We start from the raw sequence: 10,438 nt of genomic DNA, 5'->3' as shown, positions 1-10,438 counted from the left end.
ATACAAGAAATGTGATTTTACCTGACCGAATTTGGCCATGTAGCCTTGTATCGCACGAGCAGCACAATAAGGATCGTTGACACATCGGGGATAAGCTAGAAGTGAAAAGAAGAAATATTTATTACATATTATTATTATAAAATTTCTATTTGTACTTTTATATAATTTAAGTATAAGTATTTAAATTTCACGTTCCTTCTTTTTTTTCAGAAACTAAACTGAAAAAGAGAAATAGACAGTCATTTAATTGATGTTTGAATTATGTAATTTTGTATGAGAGAAGAGCAATATATTTCGTATTCTTTTTTCAGGTTCTAAGCAAATTAAACATATATGTTTGATAAGGAAAACTACTTAATTAGATAAATATTTTTGCAGAGAAATATCGCATATTTGTTCATTCTTATATTTATCTAACTAATGTTATACGAATTCTCAGAAGCCTTCATTTAATGCATTCTTGAATTACTGATTGATATCAATCTTTTGAATTGATGCATATAATTTTTATTTTAAGTTTTAGTCGGATTTCCCTTTTTAGCTACGCTTTCTATACATTCGTCAACGCTCTTTCTTTATGTCGTTTTTTTTTTAAAGTATAATGTAATACATTTGTCTATTTCAATTAGAGAGAGAGATAGAGCAAAACAAAGAAGAAAATACAGCTATGAAGCATTAAAGAGTTATAGAATTATGGTATTCGAATAGATATTCAAAAGCAGTTTTCTTTTTATATAAAAAAACTTAACTCACCACCATCGGTACTGCTCGGCTCGTTGTTTAGAGTTGGTTTGCCAGCATCAGACCAGTAGCCCCATGTTATAGCGAAGGGTCCGCAAACCGAATCATAGCAACCGATAGTGGTGTTACATCCCGAAGTAACTTCGCATATGCAGCCTAAGCAGACTTGTGACACAAGTTGTTGATTGGACGAAGCAGATTCTTGAGCTGTAATGAAAAAAAAAAATATTAATGTATAAAAATGTAATGTCCTAGCGGGTACCTTATCACTGTATATGTAAAAGTTTACTCAAAAAGAAAAGTTTAGTGAGAAGATCGACGAATTCATAATTAATAATAACAATAACATAATAATGATAGAATATTATAATAAATGATAATTGAAGCAGATTCGTTGAATTTCTCTATTCTGTAAAGACTTATTGTACAATGGACTATTTTCTTGTTAGGATTTTATATGACCAGAATTTAATCATCTAAACCGGTTTTACAGGATGGCACAACTTGGGAGTAGTAATAACAATAAAAAACACCCAAAAAATCGTTTGTTAGATCTCTGCGAATGTGTGGAATCGGCATATTTTCGGGATCGCGTCTTATTGTATTGTACCTGCTCTGTATATGGGCGCGGTGGTTTTGCAGCGTCACGGTTAAAAATATAACTTAGAACAGTCTATGAATTTAAATTGCAGCTTGTTCAGACGCGCGCCACGACAAGCTACGATGAAAACCTCTTCGGTTCGATCTTATATTCAGATCGTATCTCGCCTTTGCCATTTTTATAGCTAATCAAGTCAAGCGGGGAGAGCGGATTGTTCGAAATCTAGAATCTCTCCAGAACTATTGAATGAAATGTGTTATGCGATAATATTGCTCTGTCAATTTCGCGTTTTAATAATATTCTGCATTCATATCGCCAAATTATTTGTAATCAAAATTTTGCACATTCTAGGATCTGTATAATGCAATTCTTATATCTCTACGTTTTCTTCAAAATATATTATCGAGAATAAATATTTTATCAAAATAAAACGCGCGAAAAAGAATCATCCTATTCCATTTCTTTAATAAATTTACGATAAGCTAATGCAGAATTCAATTCAGTTAATTCATTTTAAGCAATCTTGGTCTTGAATTCGTAATCACGGATTTTATCACCGTCAATACCGTTATGTTAAATCTTTCGTCGTCATAATCGATACTCGGTATGTCTAGATTGCTTAAAAAATATACACATTAGTATTAAATATTTGTAAAATATTCATCTCTGAGATTAATATGCGATTTAGGAATATTGCTTTCATTTTGTAGCTAATATTATTATTAATATTTTTCATTTTTAATCGAAACTTTTCATCGCAATGATAGTTGATACAATCACAGCATCACAGCATATCATAATTGCACTTAATGAAGTTATCAAAAGCGATTTACGAAACACAACGGATCTAAAAAAAACGCTTATCTCATTAGAATAAAAACAATTACAGTTCATCGTTATCTTAATTTTGATTTCGCCGCAACTGTAATTTTTACATTCGTCATCAAAGATGCATCATTAAAACATTGTTTAAAAAAAACAATAATCATAATATCCATCGCAATTCGAGCGCAAGTTTGTACCCATTAGAAACATAAAACGGAACGAGGAGTTCATACGATAATTATCTTATTGTTAGTCATTTAATTTTTGTTATAAACATAACATCGCTAGTGGACTTGTAATAGTACCGTAATTATATATACGTAACTCGTAGTATTATGTAGTCATTAACTATTATAAAAAATGTACATTCAGAAAGAGAGAAGGAAAAAGAATAGTTTAGCAATTTCTCATTTTTAACAAGAACATACATTTTAAAAAAATTTGCATATGTTATTTACTAGATACTACTTCTCTAAAAGAATAATATGATATTCTTTATAAATTATACATATCAGAATTAGCACAAGTGTATGGGAGGAAAAAGCTCGATCTTGGAAAGATGGAATAATAGTGTTTTCGAATGAAGCAGGTTTGATTGTTCTGAGAGCAATTGATGTCATAAACATCGTCTTGAGTTACTAGGGATATATTTATTTATATTAATCAAATTCAAAACTCATTCGGTGAAACATATGTTCATAGAAAATTGGATTTCTCTCAGAGCGATCAAACCTGCTTCATTCGAAAACGCTATAAGAGAGCTGTCGCAAGATCGGCTAATGGTCAAGGACGCGATCATAAAAATATTTTTAAACAACTCCGATATACACGCGGGCTATTATTAACGGCACGCAGATATTAAAAATTCCTGGGACTAACAGTAAAGTCTACAGATTTGTGATTAGATCTCTGTCTTTCAAACCAATTTAACTCCATGGAGAACATTGCTTCGCACTAAAACGTATATAATTCTAATGAAAAGGTATTGCTTAAATATCGCAATAAGTGTAATATAAACTAAAATAAAAAAAGATTTAGACTTTTAGAACAAAAAAAATCGTTTATGTAAATTGTAAAAATAGATAGCCGTGATGTAATCATTATAAAAAATAATAGTACATGCAAATTGTAAATTGATAGAAACTTATTTTGCAAATTTTTTCATTTCTTTAATTTTATTTATTCGATAAGTTTAGATAACTTTAAAAGAGTTTTATCGAGTGTTCGAAGAAATTAATCGGACATTAATCGATAAAAGATTAACTTATATACTACAATTATACGAAAAAGTAGTTACTTATTTTGCATTATACAATTTTGCTTATAATCGAAAATCTCTTAATCAAATTATTGAATTATTATCCGCGAATCACAGATTCGAATTCGACTCGAGTTCTGATCAAACTTTGAATATCCAATATTATACTTTTGCCCTATTATTTGAAGATTTTGAAAAATATCATTTATATCTCGATTTTTATCAACGACTTTGTTCCGTTTTAAATCATTTTTTTTTTCATTTCACAATTAAACGTTATTCTAACTCGTATTTTCTACAAATTTATTACTAATTAATAGCAATGCTGCTATTTTTTACTTATCTATAACAACAATGATTAAATTATAATTTCCGCGAATTTAAAGGAAATTTGCATATTATGAATAATTCTCCTATTAAGTAGAAAATAGAAAAAATGTCAATAGCTTACCGTAGGTACAAACGCTAAAAAGTGCGATTATTGTCGCGACGATCCACGAAAATCCCGCGAACATCTCGATGCCGTTGATCCGCAAGAAATAACGTGTCTATATTAGCGCACTGTGCTCGTCGCAAGATGATCCGCGCTTTCCGAGCTGTCCTCGACGATCACTTTCTTATATACGGCGATAGCAGTCGTACGATGGAGACAAGGATACGGAGGCGAGAGCGTTTGTCGTCGAAGGACGAGAATTTCGTCGTCATCATCGTTTCGAGAGGAAAAGAGAAACAAAAGTACGAAAATAAAAACTGAAAGTGACTGAAAATGAGCGGTTAAATAATGTCCTGTCCTTCGGTAAACGACCGAGCATTATCAATTCAATTAATCAAATCATTGAATTCATCAATGAATCAATTCATTAAATAAGATTTTTTATTAGCAGCAAAGAAAAATGTATTCCACGAAAAATATTCTCCAAGAATCGCAAGTCAGAAAAATCTAAAAAATTAGAATAAATTTTAGACGTTTTTACAGATACAAATAATCTTTATAATTAGTCACTCTATAATCATTTATAATCACGAAAAGAAATGCCAGTAAAAACGTAACTATATTTTTGAATAGTTTTCACATTGTACCTTTTTTATCTCACATGCTCTTCTATTCGAAACTTGCAAAGCTCGGAATATTAAAAAACCAAGTCTCGTAACTTTTCGCGATCCTCACACATCCTGCAGCATAAATGTCTGCGCCAGCGCGCGTGTCGATACATATGAAAGAAATCTGCAATAGAAAAAAGAAAACTGGAAGATAAGAAATAAAATACCGAGACTTAATCTCGAATTTCATGGTGAGAAGAGACAAACCTTGAAACGTTCTGGATAATCTTGCATTCTTTCGCGATTCCTAACGTCCTTTCTAAACATAAACATATCAAAGCACATTTCTCGCTATTTTAAAACTTGCAACAGAAATGCGAGAACCGCGATAACCGGATCTTCAGGTTCAATGTCAATGCCCTAAGCGCGCCGTTTGCTCTCGTCTACGGACTTATACAATTGATGAACTTTTTCTCGGAAACAAGTTTGTATTGGAATATTACTATATCAGCTGAAATCATTCGTTGAAATTCCCACAGTGACGCACATTACGAAATCAATGAGCGAGGGAACTCCACTCTTCCTAATAAATGTATAAACAGAATATATATATATAGTATACATACACACACACACACACATATATATATATATATATATATATGAAACATGAATAATTAATCGGTGTATGTATTCGCCTGATGCAGATAAATTTCTAAATTTCCCGTTATATCATATCATGCAAACGGTATATATACTGTCTGTAAAAAACTCTCGTTCCACACTATGTCTCCAAATTGTTTTCTTGTTATAGCTACTTTTCCTCTTTCTGTTGTACGAAACTGATAACGAACATCGTATTGAAATGATTTCGTAAATCTTTCAAAATTTTTAAAGCATGTTAAAAAGTTGTTGCAGAATTAGAAAAATTTGAACACAAATAAATCTTGAGAGAAATTAAGTTAGAAATATTATATTATGCGAGATAAAAAAACTTGAGTTTTAATGTGTTATATATGTGTATATATGTGCAATAAAATGTATAATATATAATACATGTGCATATTACACACACACGCAAATATTCTCGTATAATATATAAAATATCCTTTTGATATATACATACACATAATATTCAACATTGCTATAAAAATATCATGCATTATAATTTCGGCGAAATATAATTTGGACAAATTGAATATGATTCAACAGAAAAGAATACACGTAATGAGATACAATTATGTGGATTATACACAATAGATTTTTTCATCAGTTTATATAATATCAACGAATCTATTTGATGTGCTAAGAATATGAAGAAATATTGTATATCTTTGTCATTATAATATACATCATCGAACATAAATGATTGAAAAATGATGCACCATCAAAAACAAATCTTGGTTAAGAATAGACTCACATTTGACGGATATCTTAAAAGAGGCGGTAATTTCGGTGAGTTAAAAAAAAAAATTAAATATGACAAGATATAATTGTGAGATTATATCTAAAATTCAGTATGCTAAAATTGAAGTCAATAACTATTGTATAATAATTCCGATGTATTTTCCATGTTACAAAAAATATCTTTGCGTATAAAATCGTAATGTCTTGCTTTATTAATAATTGCAATTAAAGCTTTTACATTAGTATCAATAATTTAAACTTTTTTTAAGTTATATATTGTATTCTATTTACTTTGGCACACAAATGACATATTTAGATATAAATGGAGTTTAATAAAACTCGACCTAGTGAGTCCAGATAGAATGTGCACAAAGATATATTAAAGTAGAAAGATAATTTTCTTGTGTGCTGCGTATGTACATGCGATACATTAATTAACATCTCTGCCTAATATACATAAAATATTAAAATAAAATTTGCAATTAAACTTCAGCAACATTATTATCATTTCTAAACTATACTAGGAGTATTCTTCGGGTGTATTAAGAGAGTAACAAATTATATGTATATATACAAACAATTAATATTTATTATTCCAATATTAAAAGTAATGAGCTGTTTTCGTTTTTTAAATCTTGTTGAACGAAGCAATGTCTACAGATTGAACTAGTTCTTCGAATTCTTGTATCTGTTCGATCAACAAGTCCACCGAAACTTTTTCGTCCTCTATTACGCACATTATTTGTAACTTGTTTATGCCATAGCCCACTGGGACGAGTTTTGCTGTAAAAATATAAAATTTATTTAATAATTTGTTCATATAATAAATCTGCATATATTGATAGAGCAATAAAGTGAATACAACTTACATGCACCCCAAACGAGGCCGTCCATCTGGATCGATCTTACCACATTTTCCATTTCTTTCATATCTGTTTCATCTCCCCAGCTCTTCACATCTAGCACGATACTCGATTTGGCGATGACTGCGGGCTTTTTTGATTTTTTCTCTGCATATGCCTTTAACCTTTCCTCTCTGATTTTTGCGGCTTCCGCATCTTCTTCCTCGTCCGAACCGAATAAATCTACATCATCATCATCTTCGCTCGCCTTTGCCGTGGACGAAGTCGGAGCACTAGCGGTACTAAAGATGGAAGTTTTCTTTTCTCCAGGAAGCGACTTAAGATCGTAGGATTTTATATGGTTGTACCAACGGAGTACATGAGGATTCGAAGATGTCGGTATTTTTCCCAATGCCTCGAGTACTGCAACATCGGCTTGAGTTGGTTGCCACCTATTAAATGTAAATTCTTTTATACGATACATTTTATACTTTAAAGCTAATTATTATCAACTCGAATATAGTGAGACGTTCAAATTGTCACTCTATTCACCCGGGAGAGCGTAAAAACCACCCGGCCACAGTATATACAGTAGCGCAACTCCCTGTCGGCACCAATTATTATCAACTCGAATATCATTGTCAAAAACATATATGGCATATTTATCAAAAAATAAAGATTAATGTATTTTCTTATATATTGTTCTAACATATTAATTAGATTATAATAGATACAATTGATACAAATTTTTTAACTTTATTATCATTCTTTCTACCAATTACAAGGTAAATGAAATATAGATATAAAAGATAAATATATAAAATTTGAAAAGACACAAGAGAATAAGAAAAATATACTTATAAAGACTTTTTTACATTAGATTTTTATTAATATTTAAACTAGGAAAGATCGTCCATTTATATGTAACATGAATAAAATATTTTTTATCTTGCAATATATATTATTTATATAATATGCAAAAAGGTAGGATATATATACGATATATAATCGAGTAACAAATATAAAATAGTTTGACTTATATGTACATTTGTGAAAAAAATTATCAAATATCTCTCTTACTCTCCCATATGTATGTGGAAATAGATATGATTCTCACATACACAAAAGTGTAACAGTGAATACAATAGGTTCATTTAAAGAAAAAACACAAAGCTGTATATATTTAAAAAAAAAGAAAAAAGAACAAAGAGATGTAAAAATAAATGTAAGGCGTGCGTGATTGCGGTGTCTACGTATGTGTGAGTATGCGTCTGTGTGACACATATCCATACGTGATACTAGAAATGCCGCGATTCGCCTCGCGAGATCGGCGAGATCAGCGGCTGTAAATAAAAAGAGTGCGACTGATACTCATGATCGGAATAAGTTCTCTTTATCGGGGCATTATGAGAAAATATCGTATCACACCGGGCGAGACGAGAACAGAGAATCCGCCAACATGCCGCGATAAGTTAAGCACGTGTACCGGAGACATATCGAAGTCGCGCATGAAATACGCTAGAAGTAGGCTCACCCATCGATATAACTGCGATCGGCGAGATAGATATTGAGGTCCTCGACGCCCTTATCGGTCTTCAGGTCACCGACGGCCATGACGAGAACGTATTCTGGACGAGTAAATAGTTAGACGTTGGACCGAGAGCACGACAAGACAGCGGGGACCCCTTCGTCTGGTCGCCGGAAGAGAGAGCTGCGTGCGTCGCGAGCGCGGCGATTCTACTCGACGTGAGCAGCGACGTGACGTTCGTTCCGGTGCACTTTCCCCTGCAGGACACGATGCACCCGGCTCAGAAAAATATCTAGTGTTAGTGAAATCTAGTGAATGTCAATTTCAGAGATAGAGAGATAGAGAGAAACGAGCAGCGATCAATCAGAATGAACAACGACAGATTGCGAGAAAATGCAACCAGCTAATCTGATTCCATTATCCTCTCAGACACTTTTCGTTAAACTCCGCCCATCACCCGCTCACCCGACTATCAACCATCGGGTGAAGAATCGGAACACAGCCTAGGCTGTGTTCACCCGAGTGCACCCGATATTATAGTATATGTCACGTATATAATATTATACGTATATAATACCACGTATATAATATTATCACGTATATTAAACGTATATAATATTATCACGTATATAATATGTCACGTATATAATATTATAGTATATGTCACGTATACTATAATATCGGGTGCATCCGGGTGGGGAATCGGAACACAGCCTTAGATGATTTTGGTCGATTTTTTTCGTCCGTGTATATAATCGACAAATTAATTTTTCAATTAATATTTGCAGAGATAAGAGAGAAATTTATAAAGATAAGAAATCACCGATCGAAATCTCTGAGGGCCAATTTCACCAAGTTCGATTAGATTAACCGACGGTTAAAATTAGCAGAGTGGCCAACAGAAAATAGAGGTGAAGGAAAACCAAGCATTCATATAATTTCAGTTGGAACCCTGCTAATTTTAACCGTCGGTTAATCTAACCGGACTTGGTGAAATTGGCCCTGAAGCGTTTTCGGATGAACGGGTTAGGGCCAATTTCACCAAGCTCGGTTAGATTAACCGACAATTCAAATTAGCAGGGTTCCAACTGAAATGATAAGAATGCTTGGTTTTCCTTCACCTCTATTTTCTGTTGGCCACCCTGCTAATTTTAACCGTCGATTAATCTAACTGGACTTGGTGAAATTGGCCCTTAAGCCTATAGCCTATCACACACAAATTGGCATAGCTGCATATGCATAGCATAAGACCGTCTGGACCAATGAGGATGCTATGTAAATCAATATGGTGATTTTATTTCGATACTCATTGGTCCAGACGGTCTTATGCTATGCATATGCAGCTATGCCAATTTGTGTGTGATAGGCTTTAACCCAACCCGGTTCAATTAATCACTATATTTTACTATGAATTCAAACTTTTTATTGGCAAAGACGATGCAATGGCCGCGTTCAGCAGAGAGAGCGCTCAGTTATCGTCTTGTCAACACTCGACGTTGATTCTAAAAGTAAGAGCCAATCACGTTCGACTGCTACTGAGCGGTTTTCTCTGCTGAACGCGCCCATTATGGCTGCGGTCGAGAAGACGCTAGAAATGCTTCGAAGCATTGCATTAACCAATTAGAATAAAGAAATCTTTATTCTCTTTGTCCTGATTGGTCAATCAAACGCTTCGAAGCATTTCTAGCGTCTCTCCGACCGCAGCCTATGTGATGTAAACCGTAGATTTTCATACTGGTAGTGAATATCGAAACACAGCCGCAATTGCATTCTTCGATCGAATTCGCCTATTCGCCATTGCTCATCATGAGCTCAGCGCGGATTGTTAGGTCTTTCTGACGTCTAGAGAAGGTATTTAAAAAATGGTTGTGATCATTTCATTCGATTGAGAAGTGTAACTCATATGTAAGAATACTCTCAATTATCGGGATATCTCGTAAAGACGTTCGTTACTGCCTGTGACAACGTTTATATCTCGAAAATATATGTCCTTATTGCTTATTTATAGTTTTTCAGTTAGGTTAATTCGCCATTGATTTACGAAGTTTGTTTATTACATAATAAAGTGTGACTGCAACTGTGGTGTTGATAGTTTGACGAGATGTTGAGGCTACCGGTCGTGCGGGCCACAGGCCTGGCAAATGGAAGATTCTGTGCTGTCAATTTTCATACAACATCCAACAAGTCGCAGCAGG

General features: G+C 33.2%; 3 protein-coding genes across 6 annotated transcripts in view; 1 reads left to right on the top strand and 2 right to left on the bottom strand.

Annotated features, from left to right (window-relative positions):
• LOC115235634 (invertebrate-type lysozyme 3-like) overlaps positions 1-4,009 on the bottom strand; it is a 20,751-nt gene extending 16,742 nt beyond the window's left edge. For both annotated transcript variants that reach the window (XM_029807535.1, XM_029807536.1), the window contains exons 1-2: positions 3,877-4,009; positions 898-948 (exon numbers count right to left, since the gene is read on the bottom strand). In XM_029807535.1, coding sequence (XP_029663395.1) covers positions 898-948; positions 3,877-3,940 — 115 coding nt within the window. In that variant the 5' untranslated portion in view covers positions 3,941-4,009. The remainder of the gene's footprint in view (positions 1-897; positions 949-3,876) is intronic.
• Positions 4,010-6,431: 2,422 nt separating this feature from the next.
• On the bottom strand, positions 6,432-8,611 carry LOC115235658 (elongation factor 1-beta'). The gene is made up of 3 exons (XM_029807576.1): positions 8,250-8,611; positions 6,743-7,167; positions 6,432-6,656 (listed from the first exon to the last, which is right to left on the bottom strand). Exons 1-3 carry the CDS (start codon positions 8,327-8,329, stop codon positions 6,502-6,504), a joined length of 660 nt encoding a protein of 219 aa, XP_029663436.1. The 5' UTR covers positions 8,330-8,611; the 3' UTR covers positions 6,432-6,501.
• A 1,330-nt stretch (positions 8,612-9,941) lies between these two features.
• Positions 9,942-10,438, top strand: part of LOC115235656 (NADH-ubiquinone oxidoreductase 75 kDa subunit, mitochondrial) — a 4,808-nt gene continuing 4,311 nt past the window's right edge. Inside the window, exons 1-2 of one of the 3 annotated variants that reach the window (XM_029807571.1) lie at positions 9,942-10,094; positions 10,336-10,433. In XM_029807571.1, the coding sequence (XP_029663431.1) occupies positions 10,345-10,433 (89 nt within the window). In that variant the 5' untranslated portion in view covers positions 9,942-10,094; positions 10,336-10,344. Of the gene's footprint in view, positions 10,095-10,309 lie in introns of all 3 variants that reach the window. The other 2 variants (XM_029807572.1, XM_029807573.1) reach the window with 2 other exon arrangements.

This window comes from Formica exsecta, unplaced genomic scaffold (genome assembly GCF_003651465.1).
Source record: "Formica exsecta isolate Colony F162 unplaced genomic scaffold, ASM365146v1 scaffold229, whole genome shotgun sequence".
Lineage (NCBI taxonomy): Eukaryota > Metazoa > Arthropoda > Insecta > Hymenoptera > Formicidae > Formica > Formica exsecta.
Note: the sequence above shows the minus strand (reverse complement) of the source record. Positions and strands in the feature narration are given on the sequence as shown.

What these genes read in the sequence shown, in the direction of transcription:
- LOC115235658 (XM_029807576.1), bottom strand. Translation starts at nt 8,329, where the DNA reads ATGGCCGTCGGTGACCTGAAGACCGATAAGGGCGTCGAGGACCTCAAT. An exon ending in GATCGCAGTTATATCGATGG is followed by an intron (nt 7,168 to 8,249) that starts GTGAGCCTACTT and finishes TACATTTAATAG; the next exon opens with GTGGCAACCAACTCAAGCCG. An exon ending in CGGCCTCGTTTGGGGTGCAT is followed by an intron (nt 6,657 to 6,742) that starts GTAAGTTGTATT and finishes ATATTTTTACAG; the next exon opens with CAAAACTCGTCCCAGTGGGC.